The 21,387-nt window shown below is 44.1% G+C and overlaps 1 protein-coding gene across 4 annotated transcripts in view; it reads left to right on the top strand.

Annotated features, from left to right (window-relative positions):
* Positions 1-21,387, top strand: part of PICK1 (protein interacting with PRKCA 1) — a 71,360-nt gene that overhangs the window by 39,267 nt on the left and 10,706 nt on the right. For all 4 annotated transcript variants that reach the window (XM_033929551.1, XM_033929547.1, XM_033929548.1 and 1 more), the window contains exon 8: positions 12,310-12,372. In XM_033929551.1, the coding sequence (XP_033785442.1) occupies positions 12,310-12,372 (63 nt within the window). The remainder of the gene's footprint in view (positions 1-12,309; positions 12,373-21,387) is intronic.

Genomic DNA, 21,387 nt, shown 5'->3' with positions numbered 1-21,387 from the left:
CCACAGTCTGAAGAATCTGTCCCTGTCTACCTTCTCTATGCCTTTCAGGATTTTGAAGGTTTCTATCATGTCTCCTCTAAGTCTCCGCTTCTCCAGGGAGAAGAGCCCCAGCTTTTCTAACCTGTCAGCGTATGAAAGGTTTTCCATACCTTTTATCAATTTAGTTGCTTTTCTCTGGACTCCCTCAAGTATTGCCATGTCCTTCTTGAGGTACGGCAACCAGTACTGGACACAGTACTCCAGATGCGGGCGCAAACATAAAGTGCCCCCTTTCATTTCCTCCTGTACAGTGCAATATATACATAGCAGACGTAAATTCTCAAAACTGACACATTTCAATTCAGTTGTCCCAAAGAAAGGTAGTATATCAAATCCCATTACCCCCTTTACTAAACTAAAAATAAAGTCATTTGTCTTACCTTTGTTGTCAAGTGATTTTATTTTTCTAATCATCTTGTTCTGCATCTCTGATTCTACTTCTGTCTTTCTTGTTTCCTCTTCTTTACTTCCTGCCCTAAATTCATCTTTCACAATCAACTTTTCTTCTATTTTTCATCTTCCTTTTCAAATCTGTCTAGTTTCTGTCTCTTCTCTTCCCTTTCCTGCCATTCATGGGTACCGTCATCTCCCTCCCTTTCCTTTCTTTTCCATTCCTTTCCATGGCTAACCTCTTCTCTGTTCCCTCTCCTTTCTTCCTCTATCTCCATTACCCTTGTTTTTTCCATCCCTATTTTCAGAATCTGGCCCTCTCAAACACCACCCTACTCCCATCTGCACCTCTTTCTCCCAACAAATCTTCCTGTGCTCCTACCCTCTTCATTTCTCCCCCCATGGTCAGAGAGAGAGAGAGAGAGGAAAGGGGATATAGTAGACAGTGAACATAAGAACATAAGCAATGCCTCTGCTGGGTCAGACCTGAGGTCCATCTTGCCCAGCAGTCCGCTCACGCGGCGGCCCAACAGGTCCAGGACCTGAGCAGTAATTCTCTATTTATACCCTTCTATTCCCTTTTCCAGCAGGAAAATGTCCAATCCTCTCTTAAATCCCAGTACTGTATTCTGCCCTATAACGTCCTCTGGAAGCGCATTCCAAGTGTCCACCACACGTTGGGTAAAGAAGAACTTCCTGGCATTTGTATTGAATCTGTCCCCTTTCAACTTTTCCGAATGGCCTCTTGTTCTTTTATTTTTTGAAAGTTTGAAGAATCTGTCCCTCTCTACTCTCTCTATGCCCCTCATGATCTTATAAGTCTCTATCATATCCCCTCTAAGTCTCCTCTTCTCCAGGGAAAAGAGACCCAGTTTCTCCAATCTCTCAGCGTATGAAAGGTTTTCCATCCCTTTTATCAGACGTGTCGCTCTTCTCTGAACTCTCTCGAGTAAAGCCATATCCTTCTTAAGGTATGGCGACCAAAACTGGACACAGTATTCCAGGTGTGGGCGCACCATCGGATAACTTCTTTCGTCCTGGCTGTAATACCCTTCTTGATTATACCTAGCATTCTATTCGCTCTCTTAGCGGCCGCTGCACACTGTGCAGTCGGCTTCATTGACCTGTCCACCATTACCCCCAAGTCCCTCTCTTGGGTACTCTCATTCAATAACATCCCACCCATCGTTTAGTTGTACCTCGGGTTTCTGCTTCTCACATGCAATACTTTACATTTCTCAACGTTGAACTTCATTTGCCATTTTGTCGCCCATTCTCCTAGTTTGTTCAAGTCCCTTTGCAATTCCTCACAGTCCTCTTTAGTCCGAGCTTCCCTAAATAGTTTGGTGTCATCTGCAAATTTTATTATCTCACACTTCGTCCCTGTTTCTAGATCATTTATGAATATATTAAATAACAGCGGCCCGAGCACCGAGCCCTGCGGAACACCACTCGTGACCCTCCTCCAGTCAGAGTAGTGTCCCTTCAACCCTACCCTTTGTTTCCTACCTGCCAACCAGTTTCTGATCCATCTATGTACGTCTCCGTCCACCCCATGGTTCTTCAGTTTCCGGAGTAATCGTTCATGGGGCACCTTATCAAAGGCTTTTTGGAAATCAAGGTATATGATGTCTATGGGGTCACCTCTGTCCATCTGTTTGTTAATTCCTTCAAAGAAGTGTAGTAAGTTGGTTAGGCATGATCTCCCCCTGCAGAAACCATGTTGGCTGGTTATCAGAAGTTTGTTTCTTTCCAAGTGATCATCGATGTTTTCTTTTATCAGTGCTTCCGCCATTTTTCCGGGAACCGAGGTCAGACTCACCGGTCTGTAGTTTCCCGGGTCACCTCTTGATCCCTTTTTAAAGATGGGCGTGATGTTGGCCATCTTCCAATCCTCCGGGATCACGCCTGTTTTCAGGGATAGATTGCATATTTGCTGCAGTAGTTCTGCTATCTCCTCCTTTAGTTCCTTCAGAACCCTTGGATGGTTTCCGTCCGGACCTGGAGATTTGTCTATTTTTAGTTTATCTATCTGCCTGCGCACATCTTCAAGGCTCACTTCCATGAATGTTAATTTTTCTGCTTAATTTCCATTGAAGAATTGCTCAGGTTCCGGTATGTTGGTTGTGTCTTCGTTTGTCTTCAGTGGCAGCTGAGGTATAGGCAAGTGACAGGTGGTAGCAAGGCAGCTTTCAGAAAGGGGGGGTGAGGGATGGCAGTAGTGGCAATGGCTCTAGTTGAGGTATTGCCTTATGGTGGGGTGAGTGCTGGGGCCTGATTTCAGCCCTTCATTCCATGCCAGCTCAGTCTCTTCTCCTTTTGCAGCATTTATTTATTTATTTATTCAGTTTTCTATACCATTTTCCTAAGACAGCTCAGAACGGTTTACATGAGTTTATTCAGGTACTCAAGCAAATTGCCCAGCAGTGGGTCTGGTAAAGCCAACAGCAGCATACAGAGGGAATCTTTTATGCGCCTGCTGATTCAGCTGCATGAAAACAAGGAGCAGACCGGCATTACTGGGCATCAAAATGGCAGATGACGTTTAAGTATAAAGTGATAAATGAAAGACGAACCCGAACTATAGCTATGTGATGCTGAGTTCTATGTTAAGAGTTCTGGGCTCTGTGCTGGGTTCTATGTTAGGAAAAGGATCTAGATGTCATTGTTGATGATACATTGAAATCCTCAGCTCAATGTGTGGCGGCAGCTAAGAAAGCAAATAGAATATTATGAACTATCAGGAAAGAAATGGAAAACAAAGGTGAAAATGTTATAATGCTGTTGTATCGCTGTATGGTATGACTCTATCTCAAATACTGTGTGCAGTTCTGGTCACTGTAGCTAAAAAATGATAGTGGAATTAGAAAAGGTACAGAGAAGGGCGACAAAAATGTTAAAAGGGATGGGACAACTTCCCTATGAGGAAAGGCTAAAGCAGGTAGGGCCCTTCAGCTTGGAGAAGAGATGGCTCAGGGGTGATATGATAGATGTCTGTAAAATGCTGAGTGGAGTGGAAGGGGTGGATGTGAGTTGCTTGTTTACTGTTTCCAAATATACTAGGACTAGGGGATATGTGATGAAGCTACTAAGTAGCAGATAAAAGAAACCAGAGAAAATATTTCTTCACACAATGTGTAATTAAACTCTGGAATCCGTTGCCAGAGAATGTTGTGAAATCAGCTTAGCAGAGTTTGGATGATTTCCTAAAAGTGAAGTCTATAGGCCATTATTGAGATGGCTTGGGGAAATACACTGCTTATTCCTAAAATAAGCAGCATAAAATCTGTTTTACTACTTGGGATTTAGGTAGGTACTTGGGACCTGGATTGGCCACAGTATACTGGACTTGAGGGATCTTCAGTTTGTCCCAGTATGGTAATTCTTATGTTTTTGTTTTGCCTTGTTGATGCTAAGTTGCATTTGTTAATGAGTTGTGTTTCTTGCAGAGCAGATCAAAAGTTTGTTATTGGGGGAGTTTCTCTGTGCCCCTCCTTGTTATATCTCCTCTTTCAGGGGTTATCTCTGCTTTGGTACAAACTGAGGAGAGAGGGCAGTACCTGGTTATGCAAGGAGGTGGAATTGAAAATGTAGATGAATCCTTCTGCAAACTTGCAGGCGAAGATGCACTACCTATAAGTTCAGGACTCATGTGTTTTTCTACTGGAAGGAAGCTTATCGAGGTAGAAACATAATTTTCCATTAAGTAACATTTGTGAGCACAGAGGTAAATGTTAACCCACTCCGCTTTAGACAATGGAATACCCAGCCATTCTTCCCACAGTTCCCAGAGGAGGGTCTAACCATAGGGTGTATAGAACATAAGAACATAAGAATTGCCGCTACTGGGTCAGACCAGAGGTCCATCGTGCCCAGCAGTCTGCTCATGCAGCAGCCCCCAGGTCAAAGACCAGTGCTCTAAAATGAGTCCAGCCTTACCTGTGTACGTACGTCCCAGTTTAGCAGGAACTTGTCCAACTTAGTCTTTAAACCCTGGAGGGTGTTTTCCCCTACAACAGACTCCGGAAGAGCATTCCAGCTCTCCACCACTCTCCTCCATTGAGATTTAAACAACAAAACTTCAATTAAATGTGCCTCTCTATGCACTCCTGTCATGCAGAGTTTTGAAGAATTCTACCTTGAAAGTATTTATAAAATGGGATTTTCATATGCAACAAATCCTGCAAGTAGGCATGTGACAGAACATTTTCTTGAACAAATAATTCTTTACGTTTAAACAATCCTACATTCTCTAATCCAGTCCAGAGAAAAGCAAAAGTAGCCCATAGGCCATGGAAAATTATCTTTCAAAAGACTAAAAAGGCTAACAGCATCCTTCATATTATGGGTCCCTTCACCTCCCTCCAGACTTTCAGTAAGGGTAATAAGAAAAACCGCTCAGATAGTTTGATGAGCGGTAAGTCCAATTCTAAAAAATCGTAAAGAATCATTAACATTAGTAACTAACTATAGACCAGTAGCATCCATTCCATTTTTTGTAAAAATCATGGAAGGATTGGTACATACCCAACTGATGGAATATCTTGATCAGTTCTCTCTTTTACATGAAACTCAATCTGGTTTTAGATCTTTGTTTAGCACTGAGACAGCAATTGCGGCCATTTTGGATAATTTATATTTCTTGTTTAGTAGGGGCCTTAATGCTCTGATTATGCAATTTGATATGAGTTCTGCCTTTGACTTAGTGGACCATGGGAAACTGTTACATTGCTTGAATACAATTGGTATCAGAGGAGAGGTGTTAGACTGGTTTCGAGGTTTCCTTATGTCCCACACCTATCAAGTACGTTTTAATTACGATCTGTCTGATACTTGGAGCAATCCATTGGCGTTCTGCAAGGGGTCACCATTATCCCCATTGCTTTTCAATATTTATATGTCATCATTAGGTGCGCAATTGTCCCAGCTGGGGATAAAATTATTTAGTTATGCAGATGACTTTACGATCATTATCCCATTCGCTACCTCTCTCTCTGAAGTTATTCCTAAGGCAACAGAAGTACTAAATTTGATGAAGCAATGGATGACTGAATTTAGACTGAAGCTTAATTCAGAAAAAACAAAATTTTTGTAGCTTCGTCACACCCACTTGATACTAAAACATCACTGTGCATCAATAAACTTAGTTATCCTATTCAATCTACTATAAAGGTTTTGGGTGTAATACTGGTCCAGGGCCTAACCATGAAGGACCAGGTGGATTCTTTGGTTAGAAAGGGTTTTTTTACTCTATTGAAGCTTCAGTCCATTAGAGCAGGGGTAGGGAACTCCGGTCCTCGAGAGCCGTATTCCAGTTGGGTTTTCAGGATTTCCCTAATGAATATGCATTGAAAGCAGTGCATGCAAACATATCTCATGCATATTCATTGGGGAAATCCTGAAAACCCAACTGGAATATGGCTCTCGAGGACTGGAGTTCACTACCCCTGCATTAGAGCATACTTTGATGTTTCATTATTTATAATTCTGGTACAATCCCTTATACTGAGTCAACTTGATTACAGTAATATCGCCTATTTGGCAATTTCCCAGAAGAATATGTGGTGATTACAACTGGTGCAAAATGCGGCGGTCAGGCTAATTTTTGGGTTGAAGAAGTTCGATCATGTAGCACCTTCCTACCGACTTCTGCACTGGTTGCTGATGGAGGCGCGTATGAAGTTTAAGTTTGGATGTTTTTGCTTTAAGGTACTATTTGGTTTAGCCCCTAAATATATAACTGACCTTTTCTCTTTCTCAACCAATATACATAAGAGAAGCTCACACTTGAATTTTGTTTCTCCACCGGTTAGAGCACAGTTCTTCAACCGCCGGTCCGCGGACCGGTGTCGGTCCGCAGAAAATTTCTGCCGGTCCACACAGGACCGGCGAGATCCAGTTGGCAGTTAAATTTCCTGCCGACTGCAGCAGTAGCGTACTAAGGGGGGGCGGGGGGGGCGGTCCGGCCTTGCCATTCAGTCCCCCCCACCCCCGAAGGACCGCTCGCCCCACTGACCTTTTCTCTTTCTCAACCAATATACATAAGAGAAGCTCACACTTGAATTTTGTTTCTCCACCGGTTAGAGCACAGTTCTTCAACCGCTGGTCCGCGGACCGGTGTCGGTCCGCAGAAAATTTCTGCCGGTCCACACAGGACCGGCGAGATCCAGTTGGCAGTTAAATTTCCTGCCGACTGCAGCAGTAGCGTACTAAGGGGGGACGGGGGGGCGGTCCGGCCTTGCCGTTCAGTCCCCCCCACCCCCGAAGGACCGCTGACCTTCCTGCACCACCTATGAAGCAGCCCGCAGCAGGATCGCCTGCGCTGCTTCGGTGCTGCTTCCTGCGCCGCGGTCCCGCCCCTCCTCTGACGTCAGAGGAGGGGCGGGACCGCGGCGCAGGAAGCAGCGCCGAAGCAGCGCAGGGATCGCTGACATCGCGATCCTGCTGCAGGCTGCTTCATAGGTGGTGCGGGGAGGCCAGGGGGGCGAGCGGTCCTTCGGGGTGGATCGGGGCATCAGGCCTTCAGGTTGGGGCGGGCAGGCAGGCAGGCAGGCTTTCAAGGGGGAGGGGGTGACAGGCAGGCCTTCAAGGGGGGAGGCAGGCCTTCAAGGGGGAGGGGACAGGCCTTCAGGGGGTGTGCAGACCTTCATGGGGGTGCAGGCCTTCAAGGGGGAAGCAGGTCTTCAAGGGAGGGACAGGCCTACAAGGGAGTGGGACAGGCCTACAAAGGGGTGAGACAGGCCTTCAGAGGGGGTGCAGGCCTTCGGGGGGGTGCAGACCTTCAAGGGGGGGGACAGGCCTTCAAGGGGGGGACAGGCAGGCAGGCCTTCAATGGGGGGACAGGCCTACAAGGGGGTGGGACAGGCCTTCAAGGGGGGAACAGGCCTTCGGGGGGGTGCAGGCCTTCAAGGGGCTGCAGGCCTTCAAGGGGGGACAGGCAGGCAGGCCTTCAAGGAGGGGGGACAGGCCTACAAGGGGGGGGACAGGCCTACAAGGGGGTGGGACAGGCCTTCAAGGGGGGGCAGTCAGACCTTTAAGGGGGGACAGGCCTTTGGGGGGACCCTGGTTTAGAAGTACATGGAGGGAAGGGGGTTTTCAAAGAGATGTGCTTATGCCAAACTTTGGGGGGGGGGGAGAAATAATGGGTCTGAAAATAGAGGAGAGGGAGAGAGATGATGGACCATGGGATTTAGGGAGGGAAGGAACAGAAAGGGAGAGAAATTGGACACAAGGGATGGTGTGGAGGAGGGATAGAGATACTGGATAGGAGGGTAATTGGGAAAAGAAAGGGAGAGATGGTGGACTCTGGGTTGGTGGGGAAGGAGGGAGAGATGCCGGATGAAAGGGTAGTTAAGAAAAGGTGGATCTGTGGAGGGAGATGAAAAAAGGAAAGATACCAGACTTCCTGGGGAGGGAAGGGAAATGGAAAGGGAGGACAGAGTTGGCAGATGGATGGTTAGCATGCAGAAAGAAGAAAGAAAGAGACCCTGGCAAGCAAGTTATCAGAAGAAAACCAAAGCCTTGGACCAACAAGATTTGAAATATAACCAGACAACAAAAGGTAGAAAAATTAATTTTATTTTCTGTTTTGTGATTACAATATGTCAGATTTGAAATGTGTATCCTGCCAGAGCTGGTGTTGGACTAGGAGCTAGGATTTAACAGAGAGAGGAAAAGTCCTTTTTGTTTCTTTATTTTATTTACACCACAGCGCCAGTGTGGTTAGGAGAAGCCAAAGGGGGTGAAAAAGCTATAAAACCCACCAGGATTTTTGAAAAAAATCACCCAACTGGGCAGGAAAATCGAATTGAAAAAACAATTCAATAGGCTGAATCGAATCTAAATTTTTTTTCCTGAATCTGGCAGCATTAGTTTGCGCTACTGTCTTAGACTTTAGGACCTGGGATTGGGGAAAGATGGCATCCTCAGTACTTTATAATGCAAGTGAAACGAGGATTTGGTCAGACTTTTGAAGGGTCTGCAGAAAAAAAATATTGTATAGGCCGGGGACATGAGACAGCAGGAAATGGGAACTTTTCTTCCTTCTATTTTTGTGAATGGAAAGGCTGAGGATGTCAGAGAGCTCAGTTAAAATATGTGCTTTATAAGAAAATATAATAATGTGTTTTATAAAGTTTATAGCATAGCTGGCCTACCCAGTAAGGTGTTCCTAGTGGTGGTGGTGGCAGAGTGTCAATGTGTTGAGAGGAAGAGGTGGTCTGGGAAATTCTGCTGAGCAAACTCCGGGCCCATTTCCACCCCCTAGTTAGTCCACTCCACTCAACTGGTTCACACACTGAGTGGGTCTTTGGGTGTTGTTTTGGGATCTCTTCCATTGGTTTATCAGTATCTCCTTCTGGTCCAAGGAAGGAAACTTTGTTATCCTTAGCATTGACCTACAGAATATGTTTGTAACAGCGCTGCTTGTGTGGCATTAGGCTATGTAGTGATCGAAAGAAAAAACCAGAACTTTGCACATTTTTGCACTATATGGTGGGTGTATGAGGAGATTCACATTTCCTGCACAGCTAAGTCCATGTGAAGTTACCTTGTGCTGTATTTGACATCTAGCAAGGTCTCTGTTTGAAAGGAAAGATCTAAACTTAAAAATGAAGTGGCCAGAAGTTATGGTAAAAGCAGATAGTGTAGCTGGTTTTAAGAAAGATTTGGACAAATTCCTGGAGGAAAAGTCCATGGGGGAAGTGTCTGCTTGCCCTGGATCGGTAGCATGGAATGTTGCTACTCTTTGGGTTTTGACCAGGTATTAGTGTCCTGGATTGGCTACCATGAGAATGGGCTACTGGGCATGATGGACCATTGGTCTGACCCAGTTAGGCTATTCTTATGTTATGTTCTCATCTGTAGGGGCCTTTGTTTTCACTTCTTATTTTAATGTATTTTTTTTCTGGGAACTTATCAGTGTTTTTAATAATGGGAACAAAAATGGAAGAGAATTAATGTGTGTGGGATGAAGGGGTAACTAATTTCTTCAGCCAAATAATTCAATCCACCTCAAACAGACATAGGAGAACTCACACACCATTCACACACCCTCCAACCAAAAACGTCAAAAGAAAAAAACTGTTCGACAATCTCCTAGCCATTCGAGCTGCAACACTCGACCCCCAACTCTACAACCTATTGACCTCGACCACAGACTACAAAACCTTCAAAAAGAAATAAAAACCCTTCTTTTCAAAAAACACATAAAACCGAACTAACACAATCAGAACTGTCCCAAGCATCACCTGCAACTACTCCATATGTACTTCTGATGTCATGACAATTCAGACATAATTTATGTTATGTTATGTTTGGAATATAAGAAAATTTTCACTGCCTGTTTCTATTCTGACCATTTATTCCGTTTCATGGTCATTACAAAAAATATTTTTTTACATGGGGGGATGTCAAAAAATGATGGGCCCCGGGTGCCACATACCCTAGGTACGCCACTGTACTGCGGTTCCTCCCGACTAATGTTCCTCCCAGCCTCAGGCGATCAAGACAGGCTGCCAACGTCGGGGCTTTCCCTCTCTGAGTCTCGCCTGTTAGGAAACAGGAAGTTGAAACAAAATAGGCGGGACTCAGAGAGTGAAGGTCCCGATGTCGGCAGCCTGTCTTGATCGCCGCCCCTGCCGAGTTGCTGAAGAGGGCCGCGGGGAAGTCGCAAGTAGAATGGAGAGAGCTGTAGATACAGGTGCAGTTAGAGGGAGATGGTCAGCGTGTGCGAGCAAGATCCTGGGGAGCCTTCACAGTGGCTGTCTCCCCTCCCACCAGCTCTCCTACTTGCCATGGCAGTGATTTACCGGCAACTTCCTGCAGGCAAGTACTGAGAGCTGCTGGAAGGGGAGGAAGCCACTGTAGGAGGCTGGGAAGCTGCTGGATAAAGAGAGAGCTGTTAGTGGACTTGGAGAGAATTAGAAGGAGAGATGCTGCTGGGAGGGGAGGAGGGAAAGGGATGGGAAGAGAGTTAATGTTGGATAGAGGGAAGAGGGAAGGGAGAAGAAGGAGAGATGCTGCTGGGAGGGGAGGAGGGAAAGGGATGGGAAGAGAGTTAATGTTGGATAGAGGGAGGAGGGAAGGGAGAAGGGAAAAAAAGGAAGGAGGGAAGGGAGAAAGAAAAAAGGAAGGAAACAGCTGGCAGGGAGATTACAGGAGGGGAAGGGGGTCAGGGTGGAATGGAGAGATCAGATGAGGGAAAGGGGAGAGAGAGGAATGAGAAAGTAGAGAGACATTGATGCTGGAAAGGGGGTCAGCAGAGAAATGAGAGAGGGATAAAGATGCTAGATCTTTTGTAGGAGAGATAAAAATGAAGAAGGCAATGAAGCTGGAATGAATGATGTAAAAAGGAGAGAGGAGGAACAGGCTGGATGGACAGGGAAGAGGGGCATAGAAAGAAGTCAGATACATATGGAAGGGGGAGAGGGCAGACATTGGATGGAACGGGCAGATGCTGGAAGGAAAAGAGTGAAAAGAAGATGAAAGCAGAAACCAGAGACAACAAAAGGTAGAAAAAAATAATTTTATTTCTATTTTGTCATTAGAATATATCAGATTTGAAATATATATCCTGCTAGAGACATAACTGGGGACTGCAGTATTCTGTTAGCATGATATTTCTATGTAGTATTCTATAATAACTTGGCTTGTTCAGTTTTCTTGATAGTAGAGGGGATATATGTGAAGGGGAGGGGAGACAGGGGTTTTGTTGGTCCGTGCTCTGTATATTTGTATTTATAAAATCACAATTGTTCAGAATATTGTTTCTTTTTATACTTTAATAAAATACGTTCAATATAAAATCATAATTGCGGCTTGTGCAGATGGGATCAGATGGTTTGCGGGGACCGAGCTCGCAGAGATGGGGCGTAAACGGGGTTTTTAAATTTTAGTCCTAGTAGTTTGCCGGTCCACAAAATAATTCTTTTATTTCTGCCGGTCCACGGGTGTAAAAAGGTTGAAGAACACTGGGTTAGAGGATGTAAATTTAAAAAACATCATCAACATCTTTTCTCATATCAGGCAGCATTATGGGGTAAAGATCTGGAACAATTACTTATGCTTACTAATACCTATGGGGAATTTAGGAGACACCTAAAAACATATCTGTTCCTGAAGTACTTGGGTAGCTGACTTGTACAATCTTATTCCACAATAACTGATCTCTAGAGCTGTTAATCACTAGCTTTTACTCTGTTAGTTTTATTTAATTTGTAGCATTTGTAACCATTGTAAACTGCATAGAACTTCACGGTCCTGCGGTATATAAACTGTTATTATTATTATTATTAATAAATCAAGACTGTAATAAACTTGAAACATGAAACTTGCTGTGCTTTTTTAAGGGTGATCTCAGTGATCTTTCATGATTGATAAAGCTTACTTATTTTTGGAATTCCTCATTGCTTAAACAGTCTCTTATTCCCCTGCGTTCCTGTCACGCACTTTAATCTTGGCATTTAATCAGTTATCACTACTTTTGCCCTCCATTATTTGCCTTCACACTACCCAAAACTTTGCCTTCAAATACTTTTGGTCCCTTGTTCTGGAATGCTGTACCTGTTGGTCTAAGGAGAGAGTCCTCAACACCTAATGTTAAAACTAATGTTAAAACTTACTTTTTTGCTGAGGCCTATTGGAGGCATGAGATCTCCCTCTGTGTCTCAGGGTTCACTATACAGATTACTGTGTTTCTCTCATAATTCTGCTCTAGACAGCTTTGTTATATTTTTGAACAAAATGTGATATTGGAAATAACAGAATAAACCAAAACTAAACATCATGCTTTGTCATTTCTGTTTTGTCTTTTTTTTTTTTTGCTTCCATCTATTACTGATTACTTTTTTTTTTTTTTTTTTTGCATCTCTCTCCCTTCAGGGATGATGGAGCACACTAAACGACTCCTGCGCTCCTTTTATGAGTTGTCTCAGACCCACAGAGGTAAGCAATCTGGGTATATGTTTAGGCCCCAGTGTGTTTTCTATACAGAGGAAACTGACCAGATATATATTGGTTCCATTGTGTGTTGTCAAGCAAGACATCTATTAGACCCTTTTCTGCTCCTTGTTAACAGAGCACTTAGTCCCTGGAGAATAAGAAAGGAGGGATGATGTCTGCTTTAGAGAGCTGCATGGGAACAGGGTTGGTGGGAATCCCATGGGATTCCCTTCCAGGTTCATGAGAAACCCATGAGGATCTCCTCCAGGGTTGTGGGAATCCTGCGGAGATGGAAGTAGTTCATGCAGGGTTTCTGCATGAGTGTACATACCTCTTAGTGACCCACCTACCTGCCTAGGGTCCTCCAAAACATCCAAGTACTGGCTTCTCCTACCTGTAAATAATTCAGCATAGCCACACTTGCTTTTTGCTCAAAAGGTCATGGGTAGCAGTTCCCTAAATGCTACTGGCAGCTGACCCAGAAGCTTTCCCTCTGAAGCTTTCGGGCAGAATGCATCAGAAAGAAGGCTTCCAAGTCAACCATCAGCAATGTGTAGGAACCACTGCCCATGGCCTTTTCAAGAGAGATACCTGCAAGGGAAGGAGAGGAGAGAGAGGGAGAATTGTTGGCCATGAAGGTAGAAGGGAGTGAGACCTGCTTAATGGAAAGGAAGAGAGGAGAACTGTTAGGACATAGAATGGAGGGATGGGAGGGAAACAAAGATGCTGCAAGTGGGTAAGGAAGACAAAAGGAAAATTATTGGACATGGGTGTGGACTGAGAGGGAAAGAGAGATGGTGCATATGAGGAAAGGAAGAAAGAGGAAGAATTGTTAGTTATGGGGAGGAAGGTAAGAGAGAATTTTGGGGCATGGGAGTGGGTGGGAAGGAGACAAAAAGATATAATAATCTAATCTAATCTAATCTAAACCTTAAGTTTATATACCGCATCATCTCCATGAGAATGGAGCTCGACACGGTTTTACAAGAACTTAAAATAGTGAGTAGAGAAGAAGAAAAAGGATTACATGAACTTATGTGTAGAAGGGGGGAGAGAAAGGGGGGAAGGATAGAGCTACAATTTGCTGAAAAGCCAGGTTTTCAGTTGTTTGCGGAATAACTGAAGGGAGCTCAGGTTCCGCAGCGGGGTGGTGAGGTCGTTCCAAAGACCTGTGATTTTGAAGAGAAGGGATTTTCCCAGTTTGCCTGAATAGTGGATGCCGCGTGGAGAGGGGAAGGCTAGTTTAAGCCTTTGGGCAGTTCTGGAGGAGTCGGGACTGGAGGAGTTGAAAGACAGTGGGATAAGAGGAGGCAGGATTCCGTGAATGATCTTGAAAGCCAGGCAGGAACATTTGAAATGGATTCTGGAGATTATTGGGAGCCAATGAAGTTTGGCAAGGAGTGGGGAGGCATGGTTAGACTTGCGTTTTGAGAAGATCAGTTTGGCTGCAGTATTCTGGATTAGCTGGAGTCTAATTTATTTTCTTGTATACCGCCCAACCAGTAATTCTGAGTGGTTCATAACAGGAGAATACTGAGACATTTCAACACATGGTACAGTTTCATAGAACACACTATCTACGTACAATCTAAAATTATATAATAAAAGTAATACAATTGTTAAAAACATTCAAGTACAATGTTAAAAATTATTAAAAAATTAAAACATACTATAACAATAAGAATAGAAACAAAAGACCTCATTTAAATATATCAAAATTAATATTCTTATTTGTCAAATAAATAGGTCTTTAATTTGCTGTACAGTGGGGAGAGAGGGAGAATTGTTGGGTATGGTGGTGGAGTGGAGGGAGGTAGAGATGCATTTATTCAATTCAATTTTCTATACCGTTCTCCCAGGGGAGCTCAGAATGGTTTACATGCATTTATTCAGGTACTCAAGCATTTTCCCTGTCTATTCTGGCGGGCTCTCAATCTAACTAATATACCTGGGGCAAAGGGGGGATTAAGTGACTTTCCAGGGTCACAAAGAGCAGCATGGGTTTGGACCCACAACCTCAGGTCATGATGATGGTGGAGAGGGAAGGGTGGGACAGATCCTGCATGAGAATCAAAAGGGATGTGAGAGGGATAAACGTTGGACATGGTGATGGAGAGAAGGGAAGGGGGGAAGGAGAGGGGTGATAGAAGGAGAAATGTTAGACATGGGGCTGGTGGGGAGGGGCGAGAGATGCTGCATGGGGTGGAGTAAAGATGAGAGAGAGATGAATGTTGGACATAGCAATAGAAACAAAAACATATAGACAACAAAAACATATAGAGGGGATGGGAGAGATGATCCCTGGATCCAATCTTTCTCTGATTTCCTACTCCCTGTGCAGCAAGGGAGGGAGGGAGAGAGAGAGAGATAGTGGACAAAGAGAAAGAAGGAGACATGGGAGCAGAGGAGAGAGAGAGGAAAAAATGCTGTACAGGAGGGGGAAAGGAAGAAAGGGTGAGATGTTGGATCCATGAACAGAAGGGAATGAGGATGCTGTACAATGGGAGTGAGGAAAGGACGAAAGAGGGTGATATACTGGACCACAGTAGACGGGACTGGAGGATGCTGGGGGGGATGCAATGGGAAGAACAAGGAGATTTGTGGGGAGAGGAGAAAGAGGGAGCAGATGCAGGGCAGGAAGAGTGAAAGGAGGGAGAAGCTTGGAATGGTGGTACCTTGTGGGAGAGGTGTGTGTGTGTCGGCAGGTGTTAATGAATGAGCAAAGAATAGTGATTACAGTGGGTAAAAATATGGCAATGGGGAGTAGACTGAAGATAGAACAGAAGAGTGGGTGAGAGAGAAGATGGAAATTTGATAGGTAGCTGAAAATTAAAGATGAGATGGGAGAAAGGATGAAATTTGAGTGGACTGAGGTAGAAAAAAAATAAGGGAGGAAAGAGCCAAATGGAAAGGTCAATATGTCAGAGGTAGTTGTAGTGAGGGAATGGAACAAGACAGGAGAAAGGAGAAGAGACAAATGAACAGCAACCACTTGAAGAAAATTTGCAGTAGACAGGAAAGCAAAAAAGAGAAATCTGAAACAACATTTCCTGGCAACAAAGGTTAAAAAAAAAAAAAGCATTTTATTTTGAATTTATTGCCTGAAATACAAATATGTTAACTTTGGGAAATGTGTATAGCAGATGTCTTTGTATTGTGTTCAATAGAAAAATAAATGCATTTCTGTTTTTATTTCTCCAGTGTTGAAGTACCTGCTGAGTTAAATTTTTTGAGGTTCCCAGTTCAATTTTTGTCTATATATTTTTGTTTCTAATTTGTGATCCCTTGTTCCTTATTTGGTGAGGGTCTGTCAGTATGATAGTAATGGTAGATAGGGAGCACTCCTTTCTTCCTTCCCTCCCCCCTCCCTTATTCCCTTCCTGCCCAGCTCTGCACCCAACTGCAATGCTCACAGCAGGCCTCTCACAGGCCTTCCATAAACCCCTGTAGTCCACCAGTGAGCCAGGACATGAACAATCCCTCCGTGTCCTGTCCCAGCTGACTCTGAACCACCCCGCCTCTCTCTCATCTCCTGGACCCTCTACAACTTTAAACCCCTGGTGGTCCAGCTGTGAAGTGGGACAGAAGCGATCTTCCTATGCTCCTGCCCCGTGCAGAGCCATGATAAAAAATGACTGCTGTGTGTTCCCACAGCAACCTCATGAGACCACAGGAGCTCACAAGACCACCGCAGAAACTCTCAGCAGCCATTTTTGATCACAGTTCTACATGGGGCAGGAGCATAGGAAGATCATTTCTGTCCCGCTTCACCGCTGGATCACCAGGGCTTTAAAGGTAAGGTAAAGAGAGGGCAAGGAGATGGGAGGACAGTGTGGTGGTTCAGAGTTGACTGGGACAGGATGCAAGAGGGATTGCTCTTGTCCCGGCTCACCAGGGCTTAAGGAAGACCTGAAACAGGTCTGGGGAAGGGGGCACAGAGTCAAGCACTCAAATAGAAACCGAGACCCCCATTTTTGGTTCATTTTTTTGACCCCAAAATCTCAGTTTGTATTCGAGTATATATGGTATTAGTGCTCTAAGAAACAAACAGAAAGGGAGGGGGAGGGACCTTTGGGATCTTTGTGTGGCAGTGATTCGTTGAATGTATAGGTCTTTCCTATTTTTATATTGGTGTTCTTTTCTCTAGTATTTTTATGTGTACATATATTGTAAATCGCCTATACACTGATTGGGCTAGGCAATATATCAAATTCGAAATAAACTGTAAACTTTGTAAATGGTTCTCTGCCAGAGCTTCTAAAATACTACAATTTTTAGTTTCTTCCCAGATGATAGGTGAGGACTTGGGACTATGGGGCTGGGAGTTTTTGAGGGGGGAGGGGTTTTACACTTCCAATAACGGAGACTAGTGATAATGCTAAGTTTGTTGCGATGCTTTTTCTTTGTTTTCCCTTTGAAGACTTCTCTTCCTTTTTGATCTGGGCTGATAACAAACAAAACGGAAACCCAAATGGGCCGTGTTTCAACTTAACTGTCTTCCTCAGTATATATTACCTCTGTCGCATTTACTTTTTAGTTCATTCAGATATTCAAATTTTCTTGATCACGGTTGTACCAGTCTCTAGTTGTGCTCCGTGCAGGCTTATTGTCAGCTCTGCCTTTAATTTTTAATTTCTTTTAGCTTATATAACAGTCTATAAAATCACTGTAATAGATTTTTTTATGCAATACGTTTTTGCAGAATATAATTTTCCATTCACATGTCATAAGTAGCACTAGTCTTGATATTGCTGTCCATTTATCAGTTCTTCGTTTGATCACTCCATGTTCAGATAAGTCATTTTTATATTGCCCATCCATGGCTATGTCTTTTTCACCCATACTAAAACTGTGCATGTTTTAGATTGCCCAAGTGTCCATTCTGTTTTCAGCTTTTTATCATTATTTCTGTACCATTTATAATACAAAAGTTTTTATCGCTTTTCTATATGTTTTTAATAAATTAGTTTTATCACTTATTTTGTAATTCGCTGATTGTACAGCTCTTCTTTTTTGTGAACCGCCTAGAAGTCGCAAGATTGGTGCGGTATAGAAAAATAAAGTTATTATTATTATTATTATTAACTCTCTTTTTATTTTTGAGGTGCTCTAGCGCATTTTACCATCATCCACATTTGCCTATTTTAACCTCATTTCTTAGGTATGTATTGTTCTCCCTCACAGATATAATTAGTTCCTATCTTTTATCACCATCTGAACAATGGTATCTACACACAATTTTGTGTCTCTTGGTCAAGAAAATCCATTTTGATTCTCAAAGAGTTTATCATTATCCATAGTTTATTATCAAGAGCACTGTTTTTCATTCATCCACAAAATGACTGGGCTCACATTCTTTTTATCTCATGTAGCTAGATCACATTCACATTTCTTTTTGCACCATACCATTTTATGGTTAGATCACATCTCGATGTTGCGTGATTGCAAATGCATCACATTTAATATCTACCACCCCACCCACTTTCACTCCTCTACATTCACTCATTTTTGTTTCACATATAGATTTTTTTCAAAAGACACTTATGCTTATTCCTATGACCCCTGAGAAGACAGTTAAGTTGAAACACAGCCCATGTCCAGTCTGCACTTTCCAAGTCAATGTGGATTTTTGAGATTGTGTATACATTTACATCTATATATTAACTCAGTAAATCCTGGTATCACGAACATTGGCTCCACAGCTTTCTTCTTTTGCTTTTGATCTGGGCTGATAGACATTGTTGGGGGTTATTGGGTAGAGAATGGTAGAGATATTGTTGGGTTCTGCTAAATATGTTCAGTTATATTTTTGGCCTAAAGGAAAGCTTAATTGAAATTTTGCTGTAATTTTATTGGTTAATTTTACTGACATAACAAGTTATACTAGAAAATACATTGTGATAGGAGGAGGGGAAGGTGAGAGATGGGAATAAGTTTTGAATCTCTTTTAATAGATACAAGAAAATGAGCTTTGTTTGGTTTGTTGTATAATTTATTGTAATGTATTTTTCGTTCTATAAGACATACTTTTTTCCCCCCCAAAATGGTTGGAAATAAGGGTGCGTCTTATGGAGCGAATACCCCCACCCCCTTCCTGGTACCTTTTTTTTTTTTTACTATTCCAGCGCTGTATTGGCAGGAGCTTTCCTTGCTCCTGCCTGTCCCTCGCTGGGCAGCTGGTTGCCTAAGAGGAAAGCTCTTTAGAGGCCTAGCAAACATTTGCAAACAAGACCTCCTCCCCCAAACGTAAAAGCTCAGATAAGTGTTACCCTACTCTCTAAAGTGCCAATGACAACACAGCAAAAATTAGAGGCTTACTACTACACAAGTGGTGTAGCTGGGGCCGATAGAAACACACCGGTGAGTCCCACGAAGGCATCCAAGATGGTGGCACAAAAAACTTTACTAAACTGTACTAGTGGTTTTTATCGCCAGGAGCCGCGCTCAATGCTGAGCGCAGCTTCCGATGCTCATAGGAACTCTATGAGTGTCAGGAGCTGCACACAGCATTCAGTGCGGCTCCTGACGATAAAAACCACTAGCACAGTTTAGTAAAAGGGGGGGCTCTAGATGCAGCGCCGATAGAAGAACACGAGGACGCCGCAGATCAAAATGTGGAGTGCTCTGTTGGGGCTGATGCAAGAGATGAAAGGAGTTACACTCGATGCGCTCTGACTTAAAGCAAGCAGTCTCGTATATTAAATCTGAGATAGAAGTCCTGCGGAATAGACATGAGATGGTGGAGACTCGGCTAGATGAGGTGACGGAAGATGCGATTGCAGTACAACAGCAACTGGGCTCTACATACCAGAATGAGCAAGCTCTGTGGGACAAGTCTGAGGACCTGGAGAATCGCTCCAGAAGGTGCAATTTGAGGATCAGGGGGGTGCCTGAGGAAGAGGTATATAAAGATATCCAGGCAGTGACCAGGGCCATCTGCATGGACTTGCTATGCCTGGCATGGGGGGGGGGGGGATGCCTACCACTAGACCTGCCTTGTACCCTGTCCCTACCTACCACTAGACCACCAGATGGGGGACAGGGTAAAGGGCAGGGCGGTGGGCAGAATTTTTTTCCTTGGTTCTTCTTCCTCTACAGGGGGGTGCATCTTATGGAAGGATGCATCCTATAGAACAAAGTTAAATAACTATTTCTGAAGGTTATGTGTACAGGTGGAGATGGAAGAGATCACTTGTGAGGACAGGCAGGGATGGAAAGGATCTTAGCAGGGATAGGTGGGAATAGAAAGGATCTTAATGGGGACAAGTGGGAATGGGTTAGATTTCTGTCCCTGTGCAACTCTCTATTCTGCTTACAATGTATCTGTTGCTGTCACCTCACAGAACATGAGAAGCGGTTTTAGCAAGCTGCATTTTGCCATTTATTACATCCAGTTGGCGTTTAGATATATACTCTCCCTTTTACAAAACCACAGTGGTGGTTTTTAGTGCAGGCCGGCACGCTGAATCCTCTGTGCTGCTCCCAATGCTCATAGGAACTCTATGAGTGTGGGAAGCAGTGCAGAGCATTCAGCATGCCGGCTTGCACTAAAAACCACTTTTGTGGTTTTGTAAAAGTGGGTGGGGGGATAATGAGGAGGGAGAGGAAGACAAAAAAGGATCTATTGCCTATTTTCTTAGCTTCCACTTATCTAGGCTATATTGCTTTCCTTTAACAGGATTTTTTTCAGAAAAAATATTCTGTTTTGTCTTATACTAAGGTTAATTGATGACTCATACCAAAATGGCCCCTTTTTCTGGCTTGACTCACCTGCTTCCTACCTGAACCTCCAACTTATTGACTCAGCCATTTAGAGTTGGGAGGAGGGTGGTAGTTTAAAGCTGAGACATCCTTGGTGCTCATTTACAGCCACTAAAGGCTAGATTCTCAAAAATCCAAGTGGGCCGCTGTCGCAGCCATTATAGTACTGATTTTAAAAACAGCAAGTCATTCTCCAAAAAACGCTTATGCTAATGAGGTTGGTGGAAAGTAACGAATATTCGCTAAGTTTGCATGTGCCCATCGCTGGTGATAGCGATGGGCACATGCGCAGAATAAATGCAAAAAAAATATCGAGCCACCAAGACAAGTAACCCACCACCGGACAGTTGGAGAGATGCCCATTACTCCTGCTGCCTACTAATACACCCATCAACCCCCCGGTCCCCCCCCGACAGTGGGAGAGATGGCCAGTCTCTCCTGCTGCCAAGAAACCCCCCCCCCAATACCCCTCAGTGGTGAGAGAGATACTCACGCTCTCCCACAGACATGCAATACCATCCCCTCCCCCTGCAGCAGGAGAGATGCCCAGTCTCTCCTGCTGCCAAGAAACACCCCTCAGCAGCGAGAGAGATGGCCATGTTTTCCCGCTGCCATGCAACACTCTTCCCTCCCTGTGCCTCCGATGACCCCTGCCCTCTCTCCCTTATCTTTGTTAGATGGCTGGCCAGAGGGATGCTTACTCCTTCTGGCCAGCTGGCCTGCCTCTTCAAAATTGTGGGCCTTCTCCTCAGTGCATCCTGAGACTCTGATTGGCCCAGGTTGTTTAAGGCCCCTCCTATCTGTGGAGCCTTATGCGTCTAGGCCGGGTAGGAGCCTAAGACTCTAGCCTAGACACATAAGACTCCACCCATAGGAGGGGCCTTAAACAACCTTGGCCAATCAAAGCCTTAAACCCCGTCCCAGTGCATCCATAGAGGGGCCTAAGGCTCTGACTGGCCCAGGTTGTTTAAGGCACTTCCCACAGGTATATTTTTGTTTTGAGAATCTGGCCCTAAGTGTCTTTTGTCTTTCTTAGGCTTTACCCTTCTCCCTCTACAATCAAGTTGTCATAGACCGTTCTGAGTAGGGATCCACATATTTGACTCTCCTTTGAAGACCTAGTATATAGAGGCACCCCGAATCCTACACATTTTCCCCCAGAGATTCTGAGCGCTGCTCCTACAGTGTTCCTAGCCTGTATTGGTAAAAGGAGCAGAAACCACACATGAGAATCAAGATCTGATTTCCTATATGATC

This window comes from Geotrypetes seraphini, chromosome 2 (assembly GCF_902459505.1).
Source record: "Geotrypetes seraphini chromosome 2, aGeoSer1.1, whole genome shotgun sequence".
In the NCBI taxonomy this organism is placed as follows: domain Eukaryota; kingdom Metazoa; phylum Chordata; class Amphibia; order Gymnophiona; family Dermophiidae; genus Geotrypetes; species Geotrypetes seraphini.
This window is presented reverse-complemented; position numbering and strand designations above follow the sequence as displayed.